Source organism: Opisthocomus hoazin, chromosome 8 (genome assembly GCF_030867145.1).
Source record: "Opisthocomus hoazin isolate bOpiHoa1 chromosome 8, bOpiHoa1.hap1, whole genome shotgun sequence".
In the NCBI taxonomy this organism is placed as follows: domain Eukaryota; kingdom Metazoa; phylum Chordata; class Aves; order Opisthocomiformes; family Opisthocomidae; genus Opisthocomus; species Opisthocomus hoazin.
The window spans coordinates 57,959,733-57,980,159 of NC_134421.1; the positions used below are offsets into that span (position 1 = coordinate 57,959,733).

Consider the following 20,427-nt stretch of genomic DNA (forward strand, 5'->3'; position numbering starts at 1 on the left):
ACTCCTCCTCTGCCAGCAAGGCAGCAGGTCGGGATGCATATCTTGGCTACTCCGTTTCCCATTAGAGACTTGTGATCTGGTGGCTGACGTGGACTGGTGCTAAGGCGCAAGATCACAACAAGCACTAACTGAGTGGCTGACGAGTGGCCATTCAGCTCTTTCTGCCGACTCAGCCAAGCAAACAGCAGTTTCCAGCAGGGAAGTATGGTTTTATCATGGCCCAGAAGGATCTGGCAGGACTCATCTGCATAACTGTTCATATATGCTAGAAAGCCTGCACGATGAACACCGTCCAATCATTACATGGTTAAAAAAAAACCCCACAATCCCACAACAACAGCTGAACACTTCAAGGATTAGTAAAGATGTTCTATGCAGAGAAATTTTATTTTCAGAGGACAAAGGTAATGATTTGAAAGCTACACATGAAATGAATACTCCTTTCCAACTTTGCACTTGTGCTCACAAACCACTTTTTTCTTTCCTAGTTCTACTGCAGTGATGCTTTACCCAACTTAGAGTAATTCTAACTAAAGTGATTTTTAAACAAACATGAACAAGCTTTAGAAGCTGAACTGCAGCTCAGCTAAAAGCATGCCTTCAACTTACACCTAAAAGCCCTACATCTTCTACTAAGAAGTAACTTGATTTTAACTGTGCCTTTTTCTACAAGTGCGATTATTATAACAGTTAAACCAGTTAACTCTCCCGTAAACTGCTTTAGGTTTCATTGAGTTAACCAGAAGTCCAGCAACTGACTCCAAACATGCAGCTTAAGATGAAGACAAGAAGAAGAATGCATTTTCTTACCTATCACTTGCCAATAATTAAAAAAAACTCATGTAGAAAGACTAACCTTATTGCAAATTAGTATTTTAGACAAAAACAGTGGAGTAACATTGAATGTATTAATTTGCTATTCTGGAAAGCCATTCATAAAAACACTGTCTGCCTAGTTTACATTCCCAGTAATTTTGTGCTTGCAATGGGTAAACACATTGCAACCACCAGTGCACAAAACTATATTTTGATATGAATTACCACATTTAGTTACCCACTTGTACAAGACACAGCATGGTTTGTAGGAAGACAGGTACTAGTTACACGGTTTTATAACTATTGCTCTAAAAAACAAACAAAAGCCTTGTAAGCATTTTACAGTCTAAGGCCTGATTTTAAAAAGCAGGTTTCAATTATATCATTATAATGCAAGTAGCATTAATGACAGTAATGTAAGTACAACTGTCATTGTAATGAAAACATACGAGCCACAGTGACTGCTGAGTTTCCTTCTATGCTAGAGGTTTCAGACACAAACAAGACTGCGTCTACAAACACAAGTGATCCATGCAGAGATAATAAACCACAGTTTCTTGACCATATGGGAAAAGAAATGGTATTTATATTTACAGTATTGGAGGTTGGGGGCGCAAATCAGTATAGTATTTCTTCCTCAATAAACCTTGCATGGCTTGCACATTTTGCATGCTACGAAGTACAAAGGCGTTCCCCATGCACACAGGTGAAGTCAACATCTTGAGACTATAGTCCAAACACTGCACATTGCTTTGCTTTACAAGAAGCAGCTCAGCTTAAATGTCTAGTTTTCATGCAGCTTCTCTGCCTGGTCTGGAGTTTCCCCGCTACCATTTCCGTTACAGCTGTTTGGTGCCAGTGAAATGCAACTGTAACAGGAGGACATCCTATGGAGGAATCCCAGGTAAGGATCTCTCAAGTAAAGCGGTTAAGTCTCAGAAGGGGTTTTGACTATTAGGACAAGGACCTTGCACTAGACTGTCCTTAGCAGAGGGACAAACTGGTGCTGAACGTCTTCAGGCCCTGTACGTTTACTCCTTGGAATGACTTGCGATAGTCTAGATCAGCAGTCACAACTGCAGGATTCACAGTGTAATACTGAAGCTGTCAAGGGATACAAGGGTACTTTAACCTATTTTGCTGTGTATTTACTTCCCATCAGTTGCTTATACTGACAAAAAGGAGATGTTACAAGTGAAGAATGAGGCTGCTGCATTTGTGGAAAAAAACCAAGACAGTAGCTGTCAAGCACTAAAGGGAAAAAAGGAACAGATCAACCACTCCATTACCAACATCTAAGGGACAAAAAGCTGAGGAAAATCTCAGCTAACAAGGAGTGGGTGGACGCTGCAGGTGGGAAGAAACTCTTGCTAAATTTTATCAAAGAAATGGACTGCCAAATAGCTTCTTAAAAACAAGGCCCCAAGTCTCAAGGCCTCAGGGAAGAGACTGGGAGAGGACAGAAGATCACAAGAAAACCTGAGAGATGTTGCTCTCACGGCTTTCAGCTTTTGACAACTTGCAGTCCTCTAGATGCATTGTAATGGACAGCTGTCTTCCAAGCAGCAGATGTAAATCTGCTAACAGGGTTGCTTTACTCCATCTTCTACTTTGCAGACCTCCTTATTAAAAACAGTGTTCAGAGCAACTGGTTGTAAGAGCAGCAGATGACAGGAGCACAGCACCCGAGGTCCCCCCGCAGAGCAGCTCTTTCCTACCCTGTTTCTGTTCTCCGGGCATGTTAATTGGGTAGGATTCAGGAAGAGCTGCAGGTCAGCCTGCAGTGAAAACTGGGCGAACAAATGATGTTCTCAGTAAATCTCTTTAATTGATGCAAGACCCTGGTAACTCTAGACAACCTAAAGATTAAAAGGAAATAGAGATGGGTATCTAAAATGCCCTTCCGTAACTCAGAGCACTGCATCAATTCTCATCCAGCAGCTTGCTATGTTGTTCCTACCCAATAAGAGAATAGAGAAAACAAGCAACTTTAAGAAGAATTAGGAGCTGGCATTTAAAATGTCGTATCTGACAGTCCCATTCTAATTAAAATAGATGCAGCAGATATCCTTGTTAAGATTATACTTGATAAGCAGAACAGATCTGCTTTTCCCGTGACTTGCACTGCGCAAGTTGCAATAAATCACTAACTCATAAGATGACTAAACAGACAATGAAATATTCTGCTGTTTTAGTTTGTTGCCCTCCAGCCTCTAAGTGCCCCAGCTTTTTTGTAGTCTGAGGCACAACTACTACAAAGACCTCCTGTTAATTTTATTTAACTCCTTCGTATCTGCTCCCACTAAGAAGCAAAAGGTTTAAAAATTAAGCCACGTTGTCTTTTGAAGTGACAAGACATTCTCCTGTCGGGTTCAAGTTTTAAGTGAAGAGATTCATGCACAAGATACCACCAAGAAAAACAACCAAATGCAGGATCTCTCTAAAATACAAACTTTGAAAGTTCTGCACTTACAGCATTACTCTACTTTTGCAGAGAAAATTTATAAAGAAATTTTTCGTATTTAAGGATAACTGACAATCTTAACTCCAGAGCAGGGAAGGAGCTCCAAATCTCACAGCACTCTTTCCAAAGAAACCCTACAAAGTAATTACTGGCTCCCATCTTGGTCTTCCCTAAAACCTGGTCACATTTCACCTCATCTTTTAATTAAGTTTTCATAAAGCAAGATCTAATTGAAACGTCAATTACAGTAAAACCTAGCTATGTGTAATTGAATTTTAATGCAAAAGTAAAAAATTACTTATACTTACATTTTTAAAACATCTCTGGTCTACATCCTGTTCCTTATTTCGCAAAACAAAAGGTAGGCACTGCTGACAATACTGCAGGAGGGCAGCATCAGGAGGGAGAATTAATTACCCACTGGAGAAGAATCATTAAACCAAACACTAATAGAGTAACTGTGAGTAGGAAAGAAACCAGTTGTCATTGCTTCTAATAAAGCACTAGGAACCGGCAACAAAGCACAAAACACTTCACAGGTGACTGTATCTGAATTACTCACTACGCACCCCTGCCTTCCCAGTTAGTACCATTACCACTTACATGCAGTAAGAAAATTACAAAACCACAGTATCTTCCCTATAAAATTTTACAATCCATTGCAAAGCACACATGCTGATAACAGGTTTATATGTAGATCAGGTTGGGAAGAAGCCTCTATTCTAGCAGAATGCTACTCTTCCTGCCACCAAAGACAACCTCCTTAATAGCAGAATCCCCTTCCTTAATACTTGTGACCTACCGCAGTCATAAAACAGCTAGAAAAACCTTCCGCAGACTGTGCTTCCAATGCAGTGTGTGCTTTCAGCAATTCAAATGGCTACTGCTCCTCATCTTCAGGTGCAGCATGATCCACCTTTCAAACGCTGTCAAGTTCACCTCCACATTCATCTGCTCACTCAGAGTTTACATTGCTCTCCTTGCTTAGTTTAAAGGACTTCTTAATTGCTAAGATGTACAGACCCTTTGAGTAGTGTTTCCATATACTGTATCAGAAAACTCAAGCTTAGGTACAAATTACCAAAAGCATTTAGTAGCAAAGTCCTTTAACGACTCTTGTGCCAACTGCTTGTAAAGAAGAGAAAAGGCTTGTGGGAGTAATTGAAGAATACGCATAGTTAGTGATACAGCATGTCAGAATGTTCTGGAAGTTAAATCTACATTAGTCCACTGAGATACATCCTAAAAATGCTTTACATAGTTGGGTTGATTTTAGGCAATCTTATTTTTCTGTGCAATGACAAGTATGTGACAATTTGTATGTATGTATCTATTAATGCATGGTTTGTGCTTCCACAAAGTTCAGTAGAAATAACAGTTACAAAGCCAAGTGGGAATCACGTAACAGCCATTAGCTGTAATTTGTAACAAATTATTTACCAGCATTTCAGTAAGATTTGAACATCAGGCTTCCCTGAGCCCAGGCTTCTCTGACTAGCACCACTAACAGCACTGCCTGTCTAAAGGCCAAACACACAGCAAGCAGGGAAAGAGGAGAGCAGAAATCCGACTGAAGAAGAAATTATCTGAGAAAACTGGAAATCAAACTATGAAGTCCACTCACAGAAATTGTAGTGTTGAACAGCTTATGACTGATAGAATTAAAGATTATTATTTGTTTTTAATAAATCCAAGAATGCTTTTTGAAAACGCAAGCATCAGCCTCACCCTACAGAAGGAAGAATGGAGGCATAAATTACCAGAGCCACTTTAAGATCAAGTGGCCACGAAGTGACAAATGCAAGAATTACAGATTGGTCTTATGTTTACGTAGCAAAAGACAGGGCATCAGACATTTGGGGGTCTCACAATGTGCAAGTCAGGCCTTTCAACAGTACAACAGACATTTTCTTATTGCAGTCAAAGTTAGCAAGCCTTCTGAGTGGCAAAGTAAAACAACTGTGTGCACGTATTTAACTTATTTTAACAGAAGGCTTGTTGTAATTCAGCCTTGAGACTATAAAACTGCATGACAAAAAACTTCATTTATGGCAAGAGGAGTTCAAGGCTACGCATCTCTAGCTCTCTGTATCAGCAGGAAATAGTATTTTCTTTCTTCTAGTACAAGAACACAATAGTTTCCTTGCTACTTTGTTTCTACAGTACACAAGTAAACTATACGGGTTCCGGCTCTTAGGACAGGTAACCCAAGATGGTATTTGCATTGGCAAAATTTACCGTGACTTAGAAAACCAGTGGCTACAGATCCTGTAACAGGATGAATTTGCAGAGTACAGAACACACAGAGCAACTGTGAAAGTGAAATGCAGCAGACCAGACACTTCTCGGTCTATTCTTGCTTCAGGGATGTATGTATTTTAGTGACTGATAATGCATGACAAATAGAAATCCAAACCAAAGAACACGGAGAGAAACTGTGAAAAGGAGACACAGCAGACCAAACACTTCTCAACCCATTATTGCTTTAGGGATACATGTATTTTAGTGCTGATAATGTACAACAACAGAAATCCAAACCACAGAGCGCCATACATTGCTTCTGGATGATTCAGCTACATTGGGAACACATTTGTACAGGACTGAGAAGCATGCACACAGGCATTTTTATGTTTTACTACAACTAACTGGATCATTTGCTTTAAGCAAGAAACAGAGCATTGCTGTAAGCAAAATATCACAGAAGACGAACACAAGCATCTGTGAAGAAATACTTTGTCTTCAAATATCAGCTTAGAAGTCATATAAACTTCTCTGACAAATCTGACTAAAGCTGTGTTTTTCAGTTGTAACTCAGTCTGATATCCATAACTACCTTACAGACTTAATTTTATATGAACCTACAATTACCTGATGAACAGATTCATCTCTCCTCTAAAGCACTGCATTAATTGGTTGTTTATCAAGATGATGAGGTAAAGAAATTAATGTTGCTGTAATGTCAGTGGAATCACACTGGCTTTAAACTAGTGAAAGAGTGCTAAATCAGACCTCTTGGCGTTCTCTCTCTTGCTCATTGCAACAGCACAGACAAAAACTAGTTACACTGTGTGGGTGGGAGATCATGGGACTTCTTACCAGGGCATATAGCGATAGTACAAGGGGTTATGGCTTTAAACCTACCCTCTTTCAGTTTAAATTAGATATAAGGAAGAAATTTTTCACTGTGAGGGTGGTGAAACACTGGCACAGACTGCCCAGAGAAGCTGTGGCTGCCCCCTCCCTGGCAGTGTTCAAGGCCAGGTTGGATGGGGCTCTGAGCAACCTGGTCTAGTGGAAGGTGTCCCTGCTCATGGCAGGGGGCTTGGAACTAGGTGATCTATAGGTTCCCTTCCAACCCAAACCATTCTATGATCATACAAGTCCACATTATCTACGCCAAGAAATACGCAACCCTACTTGATAAAACTTTAATGAAGACAAAAGAATTGAGCCAAGAACTATATATTCCCACTTAATAAAAAAAATTAAAGAAGCAGAAAGAACATCTCCATACCCCAAAGCAGTTCTTTGTACCTTCCCTTGTCCTCCAGAGCACAGCTGTGGAATCCATTCCCAACACACTAATCCTGAAAATCTGCACAATTGGTTTACAGTATCCTCTTGCATAGTTACCTTCAATTACAAAAATACAAGCAACTCCTAATTAAAATATCCACCAATATAATTTTATTTCATTACCCAGTTCTTCCTGCACAGGCACACAGACACAGAGTAGTCCAGATACCTGGATTCTTACTTCCCAACATGACTGTCTAGGGGGCCTGGATCAGACGTTCCTTCTCACCAGCGTGGGTCAGGAAATACAAATGTGGCAGATGAGTTACGGAGGTTGAAGTAGTGCTGCTCTAGCACTCACACTTCCAGCTCTGTCTTCCCTGGGCCAATGCAGGAAACACGGTTTCCCTATATCCCAGTTCAAATAAAGCTCCCTCATAGGGGAAACTTGGGGATAAGAAGCCATTGCAGCTAGACAAATTGAAAAACAATAGTTTGACTGTAATGGAGCAGTCCATAAGCAGTCCCCATCACACCCAGCATTCATAGTTTCACATCATGTATCCTGGAAAGACCCTCTAGGAAGAAGAGCAGAATTAATACAAAAGCTTGAGACAGCAGGCTAACAGGCAGGCCAGGCTTGCCCTCCTCCAACCAGCACACAGCCACAGGGATTTATGCCTCATCTAAAGCAGTCACACACATAACTCCATACTCATGGATGAACAATACAAGCGAGCGCAGGACCATGAGCAGAGGCTCTGTTAAGCCAGCCAGAAACAGGTTAACCTGATTCTAGGTGAGGAAAACCAGAAAACACACACACAGTGCCTTAAGAAGTTTCACCACTACAAGATGAATTACTGAGAATTAACTTCTGAATAGACTAAACATAAATATCCTAAACAGGTGGCTCAGATCTTGCTAAAGATACAATCTGTATTAGGAGGAGACAGGCCTGCTGGTCTCGAGCTAGGAGGAAAAACCTTCTCTGCACCGCTGCGTTTATAAGCTCAGAGCACTGTTTCCTTCTGTGCAAGGGAGCACTCCACAGCTAAGAGGATAATGATTAATCGCCCAGATAGTACCTGGGTGTCAGGCAAAGCAATTAACTTTGAATCAGGGAGAGGCCCTGCAGACTGATACAACAGACAGCTTTTGACTCCAGGGAAGGAAGATTCAGAAATAGGTGGGGATAGGCAGAACCAAAGCCAAAACACAAGCTGCATCTTTTCTTAACTTTAAAGTCACCATCAGCAGACACACAAGAAAGGAAAACAACAACAAAGCTCAACCTAAAAATTATGCTTTGAAACTACAGCTTTTTCAGAAGCACACACACTGTTAATGATAATATTCTGTTTACCCCAGCTAGTAAAACTGCAGACGGGGGTCAGGAGAGGCAACTATTGTGCCCTGCTCCAAAGTTAGATTTTAAAACAAACAGTACCTTCTCATCCAAGCTTTCAAAAAATTTAGTAAAGTACATTTCCACCCACTATAAGAGAAGTTGACCTTATTTGTGCAATGCTCTACTCAATATGCACCCAGATTTCTGCTATATGCACCAATAATTTTTTCCAGGAACATGCCAGTCAATCATTACAAGAGAAAGCATCTACATTCTATGCCTCATTTCCTCTTCCTACCCAAGAACTACATACAGCACAAAACCAGACCCCAGTATTCAGCTCAGAGTATCACCATAGTGATTGAATTCCTGGACTAAAAGATAATGAATGCCTATGTACAACATTTAGTCTTTTCCACCCTCTTCTTCCAGACCCTGAAGTTGTCCGGGTGGCTCTGACTTTCCATATGTACCAAGCTGTTCCAATGCAAATTGGACTGGTGAGGTCAGCAGCACCTATGATTAATGCAGGAGCACCGAGTCTACAAGGCAAAAGACTTAGCTGCTGAACTCCATAGTGAATAAAACCAGACTTACCTTTTCCCCTCAGGCAGATTCCCCATTCCTGTGCTGACATAGCTACTACTGACCTCAACAGTCCAATAATCAAGGACCTGTGAACAAACAAAAAAGGTCACTTATATGCAAACACCTGCTGAAGCGCCTGCTAAAAGTACACACAGCTTCGGTCTTAACCAGTACTTCCTCCATGCTCACCGTGCTCTAGTTCAGCTATTACCACACTGCTTTTCTCAGGTGTTAGACTCTCTGCAGGATCCACCATAGCTCCAACCAACAACCCTAAAAAAATTAACCAAGCAAATCAAGAGAGCAAGTACTTAGTGGCAAGCCCCTTCAATTTTATCTCCTTAACCTCACAAATTAAACAAAACTTCCTAGGTGGGCAGCTACAAACAGAAAATTAAATTTAAAGTAACAGCTAGGCTGAGTAAGTCCTGATACAGCTAGGAATAACAAATACAGCACATTGACCTGAACCTTAATCACACAAAAAATACTGTAAGAAGCAGTGTATCTCTCCTACTATCACACACTGGACAAGTAGATTCCGAAGGAGTACTAGCTCTGACTTGAGGCATCTGACTTTGGGATCCTGATATACCTTCTGCTATCAACTACACTAGAACTTAGGCTCTCAGCTGTCCCTGTGTTCCCAGCTGCACTCCAGTCAGATGTTCAAACACACAGCAAAAATATTCTCTGCTTCCAACACCTCACATAGGCTCTGTGCTCCAGCGATCCTTCCAGACTTCTAAAGTTGCTCCAGCCTCACTGTCTAGCTTTCATCAATATATTTAGTTATCCACCACTTTTCCTATAAAAGGCTCAGGAAAAAGTAATTTATTAAGTATATTTATTAGCTTCAATACACAGCCTTTGCTTCCAACTTTCTCTGGGCACCTTTAAGACAGTAGCTACATTTTTTTCTTCTGTAATTCCCTGGCAATTTTCACTGCTGAATGGCAGAATGTGAATCCTATGCTACAACTGCCAGTTCAGCAGCACAAAACTGCAACATGCTCAGAAGGTAGTTGTTTTCAGCATCAGGATGATCTAACTCTTCCTTAAAGAAATTACTGAAGCCTGACTGCCCATCCATTTCTGAATGCGCAGCTGAAGAGACAGTAAATCCACAACCATATTTTCTCCAGGTTAAGTACTGCCAGTTCCTCCAGGATTAGAGCTGTAAAAAAGAGATGGGCTGTACTGTTTGAATCTTTCATAATATTGGTTAAAAAGCCCACAGAATCATAGATAACTACCAAGTATTTTTGCACTATTACATATTTTGGACAAGAATCAATGGTAATTTAGGGGAGGCAAAACAGAGGGATGGGAACAGGAGCTCCCTGTTTCCACCAGCTGGTCCAGTTGCTTTGGAGGCTGAACTGGATCGCAGGGCATGGGCACAGGACTGCACTAGTGCTCCTTCTCCCTCCCTTCCTGCTCTTCTGGGCATAGCAGCTCTGCCCTGCTACTGCACTAGGGAAGAGGAGCGATCCCTGTAGCTGTGCTCCTCTCTCGCCCTTGGAAGTGGGAGAGATGCCACAGCGAGACCTGGTTGAACTACAGGAGGCAGTTCAGAGCAGGGCACGAATCAAGATTACTACTATCATTTCGAACTACTACCAACACATGATATTTTTTTTTACTTGATTACAATAAATGTGATTGATAGCTTATGAATGTTGGCATTGCTCTGATAGTAATGTATCAGCCATAATAACACAAAGTCATTTAACAACACTTACTTAAGGTTACCTTCATGTTTTCATGACCGTGTCAGCATGAAGAAGACAGTCAGACAGGAACAACCAACAGGCTGGAGAGGAACCCAACCCAAAAATCTTACATCCACCTGTTCATTAGGGGCGCAGTCAGTTCAAGATGGATTTAAATTTTGAATTGTTGGTGCCTTGAAGTAGGCCTAAGTTCAAAGGTCTTATCTGGTGAACAAAGAGTAGGATTGCTAAAACTACAAAAATATTCCTGGAAAACTATCAGAAGTCACTAAGCAAGGTAGATTGTTCGAGGCTTTGTAAGGTTTCTATGACGTTCTGGCACAAAACAAGTATTTGAGAGAAGGACCAGGAGAAAATTTCTTATGAGCAATCAGAAATTAAAGAGCTGCCTTCCATTGGCAAATGCCAGTTATCACTTCAGTAGTTGTTTCTCTCAGAGCAGTGCTCATTGGAACACGTTCCCAATTTACAAGACCACACACCCCACAGCACGGGCAATACAACGTGCGTAACACCAGGCAGGCTCTTCTGCTCTTTCCAACTTGGAACGCATTCCCCTGGGTTTCCAGAGTATGACAGGAAAGTAGAAGAGCTGTGGCTAAACACAAAGACATCTCTAATACTTCCTTCTAGCTGCTGGAAAGTAATCTTCTTTTCCCAAAGTGATTATGTTCATAGGCACATTAAAAGCACAATTACTGGTTTTGCTTCCCTGAAAGCTTGCAAGAGAAGCAACAGTGGAGAAAACCATGCACATGAGGCTTCTGACCAAAAGAAAAGGGAAACAGAAGGGCTGTTACTCCTTGTTTCTGTCCAAGACAGAAAAGGCTAGCCTGCAGAAACTCCTACTTCTGGAAAAAGGATGGAAAACTCTTGCCTTAGGGCTCCCACTTATGGTATAGATTTCTAAAGCTATTTAATTTTGTCTAGGCTACGGGAATTTGGGAATATGGGAAATTGCCAGGTGAATCTAATTTTGGATACACGTTTTTGTTTACACAGCAAGTCCTCCACCATTTCTGGCATCCTGTGTTTTTGTGTCTGGAGATCGACAATCCCTTCATCACTGCCTCGGAGACAAGTGTGCACACAGCTGTATGTGTTTGGCTGGCTGGTGATGGGGGATCAGAGACCTCCTCAGTGCTACCAGTTGGCATGAGACCTGTGAAAACTCAGACCTTCCCAAATACAGTGTTGAAAAGTTCTAGATTTGAGGCCTGAAGCAACTGCCTCCCAGGGAAACCCCTCTTCTCCCTTAAGACCATTCAGCCTTGCAGAGTGCCTGCAGCCCACGTGCTAAAAGCATCAGGTATCACTGGGGCTTTCCCACACTGCCTGGAAAATTTTTTTGCCTTGAAATTGCCTCATTACTCGGGAACAGAAGTAGAAAGCCCTTGTTGCTGTAAAATGCTCACTAGCAAAGGATGAGCCCCAAGGTTGGTGCCAGCTGCTTCTGGAAAACATCAGCTCTAATGAGAACCAAGTAGCCTTTAAGATTAGCTGCAGAGGGCAAACCTCCTCCAGAGAGTTGCTCCCTTGCCGAATTATACTGGAAAAATCAGGGAGGGGGGAAGAAAAGTTCAAGCAGAGAAGATGGGGTGACAGCCCCTGAATATACACAACTGGAAGACCCATCTCTAGGGGAGAGGGGAGAAGACCCCTGAGGGACAACTAAAGGATAAGCCCAAGGTAAAAAGCTGCACATATCAATAAAAAAAAAAAAAAGGTGTATGTTTAAAGTCACACAACTGTTTCAGTGGCTGAGCCCACTAACACAACGGCCACACAAAGTGATGGCTAAACTCCCAGGGAAGTCAACCCAGGAGCAATCCCTAGGGCACGTGTGGGACTTCAAACACGGATTTGCTGCTTCAAGGGCAGGAACATGAGCAGGAAGTCTATCCCCAGCTGCAGCAGAAGCAGGCCCCCTTGCTATTTAGCCAAATCAGAGACTGAACCAAGGGGGAGGCGGGAGCACGTTTGCTAACACCACGGCTGAAAGCATGCCGTGGCCTACCCACAGCCAGCCAGATGCGTCAAGGACTCCGAGGTCACGGCAGTATGTTTCATCCACGCAGGCAGCACATCTGCAAGGGACTTGCAAAGGAAGATGGGACAGGCTCCCCAAGTTAAGAAATCCAACTTCAGTGACTGGGTATATGAACGGTCAAAATGAGAAACCACCTACAAAAAATTCACCTTCAGAACAGGCATTTGCTTCAAATAAATCTTTAATAAAACCACATGTCTAAAACCTCCAATGAATCAGAAGATGACCAGGAATGGAAAGAACAGGAAAGTGTGTTTTTTAAAGCTTCATTTCTTCAATTATGATAAGCAAAATAGATTTTAGAAGAGTTTGCATTCAAGTTGCATCATAAGACCTACAGAAAGATAGTTTAGCTAAAGTAGCAAAATGACTACACACTCATCCAGAGCTGTGTTGCACAAGATCTCTACAACATCTTTAATAACTGCTTCTCTTGCTATTTGGTCACAGGCATAATCATTGGGAAAAAAACAAACACCAACAACACACAAAGGGAGAACTCTGCTTCCCTGATTTTCAGCTGTCATTGGTTTTAGGCTTTCAGCAGCTCCAGTGACTGTCCCACCCGATCCAGCCGCTTCACAAGGTTCACACCATCAACATTGATTTTACAGGTCAGACACGAAAACTCAATTCACCAATGAAGAACCACAAAACTATTCTGCAAACAAAGTTATCAATCAGGCCCATTATGCCTCCACAATACCAGCATGCAGCACAGCCACAGTCATCCAGTTTGAATCCAGCCATCTCAAGTAGAAAACATCAATTTTCAGGACTTCCACAGGATTTGCAACCCAAAAGCTTACCATACTTTCACGGAACAACCCCTCAAATTCCTAAAACATTACATTTCAAAATAAATTAATGTACAATACAATATATTGTATTTAGAAATACAATATATTCTATAAAAACCCACTTAAGATAATGCAATCTCCCCCTTCTTTTCAGCATCTTCTGCCAGTATTATTCCACTTTTCACAGCTTCTCAGGATACAACTGGCAAAGTACATACTAGTATGCTCAGAATAAAAATTAAGCACATATCCTGACATTGCATGGCAGAAGCCAGTAGCTGGCACTTCGAATCTGCTTCTTGGACTGTCCTCAGAAGTCCTGTCTTGTGCCTCTGCTGAAGGGACTCCTATAAGCTTCAGCCAAACGAGTCACTTAATCCAAGCGTTCCAGCTGAACAATCTACTATCTTTAACATCATGGTAAGTGGATGCCTCTGGCCTCTTGCTGCTGTAGCAAACAAAGCATTTTGAAAACAAAACCACCTATGGCACCCACATGAATTCTTCAAGACAGGTAAGGAAATGCTTGTGTTTAACCCTGCAAGCTTCCCTCAAGTTGCCTTTTTATAAGGAGTAAGAGGATCATAAAAGTTGCAATTTTATGTCACACATGAACTGGATGCATTGTATTTTTTCCAAAATGAACAAAAATATTTAAAATACAACAGGAATTATGTTTTGATAGAACAGTTTGACCAAGTACCAGGAAAACTATTTTACAAGATTTCCGTGTTTTAGAGACAGAAAACCAACTTCAAGGTTTATGAACTATGGGATTATTTTGAAGTTAAATAAGAACAACAGCTAAAAGTCCAAAACAAAGGTAAAAAAAAAAAAAAATCAACAAAAAAAAAAAGAAACACCATCCTTATGACTTTAAACAGTCTCCAGAAGAATCAAAAGTCCAAAAATTCTCTTAAATGTAACTCTGTGTGCTTAATACTTTATTCTGAAACAGTCACTAAATATTTGCCAAAGGTAGCAATACTTATGTATAAATTGCCGATCTTTTGGTATTACACCATCAGACAAAACAATAATGGAGTCAGCGCTTGTTGACGTGACAGTGAACTGAGCATAGCACTGTGTATCCTGTCCAAGGCACACAAAAGTAGAGAACTTCAAAAGACAGAGTGTTTCATCTTAATGTGTTCCTGGTACGCTGCAAGACCACCGCTCCAGTCAGAAGGTAATGTATCCTCCCAGATGCTTTTGCACAAGAACACGTCAAGCTCTTAAGATGCAGAGATCCAACCCTGAGCACACATGTAGTGTCAGTAGCTATAGATCTTGGGAACTTGGGTGAGCATCTCTGGTCAGTGGCAGTACAAGAGCTCATTCCAACAACGTGGCTGTTTGTCTCTCCATTTCCCTCATCCCTACTGCAAGCTTATACTAACAAACCACTGTCTCTGGAGGAGAAAATAGCCTATGAATCTCTGGACTGAAAATTACAAGCATCTGCCAGAAACAGCATAGCATATTTGGGGGCTGAAGGTGACTTTCCACTCCAAAATGTACTAAGGTATAAACTCCTCTAAAAAAAAAATCTGGTGGACACTCACCCAATAAAAACACACTGAAGCTTTACAGCTTCCCATGGGCGACTAGGGGCAGAGAGGCATGGGAGGAAGGAGGAGATTAATCTGTAACTTTTTTCCAGGATAAAAATTCACAGCACCTGAAAAAGCTCAGCAGTACACTAAAAAAAGAAAAAAAAAAATAAAGCACACATATCCTCATCTTTAATAGGCAACAGGTCATACTGGTTATTTTCCAGTATTTTCACAGCATACCTTGTAGTCCAGTGGATACAGTGTACCTTTTACTTAAACACTGCAAAGATAATACAGAGCTGGTACTACATGATACAGGTCCTTTGGTTAAATTTGGTTATTTTTGTTATTTGCTACTGGACCTTACTGTCAGTAGAAGCCAGTCCCACCAGGGGAGCCCTGAACCATATGCCAGCGCTTTTCACTCCTGCCTAATTCTGTGTACAACCTTGTTTCCTCTGCTCAGAATATGACCTACATATGCAGTAAAAAGATGCTACCAGGAACACTACATATGTCGCATTCAAATACAGCATTTAAAAAAAAAAATACTACAGACATTTTGAGTACAAACTAAGCACTGAGCAGTAAGCTCACGTTGTGAAGATGCTTTACGTACCAGCAAAGACAGGCGTCAGAGAGAGGGCAAGGCACTTTACCAGCCAGGTCTCCACTGCATCGCAGACCTAGTAACAGAGCGCATGCACACATCGTCGTCCTAAGAAGTAACTCTGCTTTCACCAGGGCTTGGGTGGCGTGTGCACTAAGCCACGCATTGAGCAAGAAAACAAAACACTGAAGAGCCGATCGTTAATTGAGCACCATCTATTCTGCATGCTGAACAAGACAGAAGAATCTAATCAACCAGTTAACACTTGTACATTAAGATAGAGATCAACTCTGCACAATCAAGCTTAATTCTGTCACTTCCTGAACTCCATGTAGCTCAAACAGCTTTCCCTCCACAGCTGGTACATAGATGTTCTTCAAAAAGTGATCTGAACAGCACACTACCTGAAACACCATGCCAACACCCATGTACATCAGCTGCAGGCTTAAAACCTTCAGCATCCTCAGATGACAGAAGGATAAACTGCTCCCATTGCAGGCTGGCAAGCCGTGGAAACACATCTGGCCAAGGTGCAGACAACAAAGTGACTGTAAAATTAGGGCATCAGACTGACTGCAGTCTAAGAAAGAAGTTTTGCAAACATAGCTATTCATTATTATCCTTTCTAGTCTCTATTACATTTAGTCCTAGTGCTTACTCTACTCACTCTCCACCTCCTTTCTCACGGCAGCAGGTTTTCAGTAGAATTAGCTCTCCTCTACAGCCATGGCTAGCTCTAACCGTGGGTGTTTCAGTTCTGGCCTGTCCTCAGACTTTGGTAGGCCAGACTAGGCTCAAAGGTGAGCCAAGTGAAGAACCTGGCTTTCCTGCCAAGCATCCAAACTATGGCAGTCAACACCAGACAAACCTGTGTTGACCCCCAGTCCTGTACCAAGTGTGATTGGTCACCTTTCAGCAACAGGCAAAGGCCTTGAGCATTATCAGAGGCAAAAGGTCCAAACATGCTTTGCACCAATGACATTTTTCCTAGCTAAGCTCATACAAAGAATTATCAAGCACGTGATCCAATTTCCTCAGTGTTTGAATTTTGCCCACATTTGCTGTAATGAATATCCATCCAAATGCTGCATTCCTGACACCAGGCTCAGCCAAATTCCTGAAGAGTCAGCGACACCAGAGCTGCCTGGGAAGGGGCAGGCATGGGGGGGGGGGGAAAGTGATGGCTATAGCTTTGTTCTTAAGCCATTTTGCCTGAAGTTCTCATGAACTATGTATTCAGAAATTCAGACCTGGAAAGATCTAAGTTCATGGTTTTTTTGCATTCCCTGTATTTTGTATTTACACTGGGCAGAGGGGGGGGAAGGGGAACATAACTGTTTCAAACTATAAAAATCTATTCAACATTTGCAATAAAAGAGGATTTTGGACTGTCCTTGAGAGAAGGTCTTTATTTTCCAGAAACATCTCTTTCTGTAATTGCCGTGGAGAAAAGGAGAGTTTTCTACTGCAAAACAGCTCTACAGAAAATGGTAAGAAACGGACGAGACAGAGAAGCGAGATGTTCCTCATTGCAGCATATATCCTGTGGTTTTTTTATACCTGGAAGTTTAACTGGAGCCCTTTATAAACCACAGTCACGAGAAAAATGGCCGTTTTCTCTCACAGACACGATTAACACAGATCTGCACTGTACCAGCCAGGGCGGAATGAAGTCCCTTAGGTAACCATCACTGCATCAGCTTTTACAGCACTACAGCACTGCCCATAACACAGCAATTCATTTATTAAATGCAAGCGAATGCCTATTTCTGGAGTAGATCTCTTGATGTGCAATTGGCGGAGACCTCAAAAATGTACAAAATTCTGCACAGCTTAGAAGTTTTTACTGGTTTGCAGGTAAGAAAACATCTCATAACACTACACCATCACAGCCTTACATTTCGGCAGTTCGCACTGTCGCTGAAGCGTCACGTTACTGAGCGACCTCCTTACACCAGTGCTAGGAAGTTCTTGCTTACTGTGGGCAGTAAAATGACAGTCAGAGGGCTCCAGGAGAAGAAAGGGAAGAAACTGGTTAAAAGTTCCACCAGTTTCTAATGCCTTCACGCAGTTGTCCAGGCTCCCTCTGGTGGGCGATTTAATGCAGAGACAGTTGCAGCTTGCTGTACGAGAACAGTTTTGAACCATGGCATTTTTTTATTTTGTAAAATAAACCTTGTTAGGACCGGACTCCACGATTCTTGGAGTCTCTTGTGATGCTTCAGTGACAGTATTTTAAGGTAATGCATTATTTCTGGCCATATGCTCCATCATACAAAAAAGAGCAACCTTTGATAAAAAGGAGAAAATATCGTATTTTTTAAATCTAAGTTAGTGTCTTTGCGCTCCAAAATCCTCAGAACATTTCTCAGTCCTTACTGCGGCTCTCCAGAGCCCCAGCAGAATAACTGTCTCTGTCCGTGATGTGGAAAGAGGCTGAAAAGACATCTCTCTCCCCAGAACACACAAGAGATCTATATCTATACAAATGAACAGCCTCTAACTCCCAACTTCTATTTCTGTGTTTTATATATCAATCATACTAAGCCCCAAATCACATATCCTTCTGACAATACCAATGTCATTTATTTGCACCACTGTAAGACAACTCCAACAAGCCTATGTATCTCCTTACAAGACACACACACAAGAGTCAGGCACAGCATCCATCCCTTCCTTCTCTTCCCCCCAAAGTTGTCAGTGCAACAAGTCACGGTCAACAAAGAACATGAGCTTTATAAGCACAAAAAGATGTAAAATCTGATATTTTTAGTAGCTACTACTAAACATACGTACTACATATTGCCATCACAATGCTTCTTCTGCCACCTCATAGTCAAATTTAGTTTTCTTGTCTCCTGAACATTATAACAAATGTTCTCAATATTCTAAAGTCTGAAGTCTTGATTAAATAAAAAAAAATGCAGAGAGGTAGCATTTAAAAAAATAAAAAAAAACACCACCCAACTCAGGGTAGGAAAATTGCAACCTGAAGAAGATGTCCCTTACTGTACAGGAAAACCAACATGAGCCCTTTCAAGGATGGAGTCAATTTCATTTCTGACAGCCCTTATTATGACTAACTTTTTTTCCTTAATAAGACCACAAATTGCGTCACAGCAAGTGTGCTACAACAAGTCAGAGAATTCAACAAATTATTCAATGGCTAAGAAACAGAATTTTGCTATGTAGAGGAAAACAAGGCTCATTCTCAATTCGTCCTAATGCTTTTAGATAGGAAGGCTTGCAAGATCACAATAAGAAAGATTTACTCCTTTTTTTTTTTATATATATACATACTATAGTCCAAGGACTCTGAATAACCTCATACAGCTCATCTTGGACAATGAGTATAATTCAAATTACTGCCTAACAGGATGGCAGCTGAAAAGCAACCAACATTCTGGGGATATTTAGGATACAGCTGGCACAGAAACCAACCACGAAGGTTAGAGGAAACACTCCTCATAGCTTCAAGTTCTTTGGGACGATAAAGTTTTACCAGCACCTACTGCTTGCGAGTTACGCGATGCACACAGGCAGGCAGCCTACGTTTGGCAACCGACGCTCTGTTCCGCAGGAACCCAAAGCCTTCCCAAACAACCACCAGCCCATCTGACCAGAGATTACCACCTGGTTTTGTCCCAGGAGCACTCCTCCGGCGCCCAGCGGAAGGCGAAGCTGTGCGGGAACCGGGAGGGAGACGCTTGCGGTCCGGACAGACAGGCACGATCCCCCCGCACAGGCAAACCCCACGGGGTGCGCTCACGACACCGACAGACCGCCCTGAAGACGAGTTTGCAGCAAGGATGCGAGACGGCTGTCCTGGCCCGGCAGCCAGCCGGCGGTCCCCGAGGCGGGCCGGGACCGCGCCAGGGGTCAGCCAAGCGCGCTCACCCCGCACCGCGACGGCCGGCGGGCCGCTCTCCCCACCTCAGCCCGCTGCAGCACCTCCCTCGCCAGCAGCCGAGCACCGCGAACCCCACGGACCCCGAAACGCTCGCCTCTCTCTGCGGGCTGCCTCACGCAAACGGGCCGCGGACGGGCGCGTTCCGGGCTCCGTTAACCACCCCCCCACCCCCCAAGGCGGGGCGAGAGCCGCGGCCCCCCCCGGGGAGCGGAGCGGGTCGGGTCGGCGCGGCCACTCACCGATGCCCAGCCCCACCACCACGCGTCCCCCCAGCAGGGTCTCCTTGTCGCGGGCGGCAGCCAGCACGCCGGCCCCCGCCGTGAAGAGGCCGCTGGCCAGCAGGATGCAGGGCCGCCGGCCGCACAGCCCGTTGAGGACGCCGCCGGCCAGGGCGGAGAGGGCGGCGGCGCCCACCGTGCCGGAGACGAGCAGCTCCTGCCAGAGCGCGTCCAGGTTGAGCTCCCTCTTGAGGAGCAGCAGGGCCCCCGACACCACGCCGGTGTCGTAGCCGAAGAGGAAGCCCCCCAGGGCGGAGAAGACCGACACCACGTAGACGAAGCCGGGGGTCTCGTCCTGCTGGAACTGCCGCCGCGCCGCCCGCTCCAGCTCGCCGCCCGACGCCGCGCTGTTGAGGCTGGAGCACGACTCGGCGGCGATGAGGCTCCGCTCGCCCGCCGCCGCCGCCCCCGAGCCGGCGGACCCGTCCGCCTGCCGCCGCCGCTTCTCGCCCATCAGGTTGCTCAGGCTCCGCAGCGTGTACTCCACATTGTCGCTGGCCTTGCGGGACATGGGACAGCCGCGGCGGCTCCCGCCCCGCCCCGGCCGGGGGAGGGCAGGGGGCTGAGGCGGGCGGATGCCGGGCGGCTCTGGCTGCTGCTGCTGCTGCTGCTGGCGACGCCTGCCCTCGGCCGGCCCCCCCGACCCTCTCGGGCCGCGCTCAGCCCAGTCGCATCGTCCCCACCGCCGCCGGACAGACTCGAGGGGAAGTTGCCGCCGCCGCCGCCGCTCCCAGCGCCCGGGCGGAGCTGGA

At 43.7% G+C, this 20,427-nt stretch overlaps 1 protein-coding gene across 1 annotated transcript in view; it reads right to left on the reverse strand.

Moving 5' to 3' along the window:
- SLC2A13 (solute carrier family 2 member 13) overlaps positions 1-20,427 on the reverse strand; it is a 167,433-nt gene extending 147,006 nt beyond the window's left edge. Inside the window, exon 1 of the mRNA XM_075429058.1 lies at positions 19,637-20,427. Coding sequence (XP_075285173.1) covers positions 19,637-20,186 — 550 coding nt within the window. The 5' untranslated portion in view covers positions 20,187-20,427. The remainder of the gene's footprint in view (positions 1-19,636) is intronic.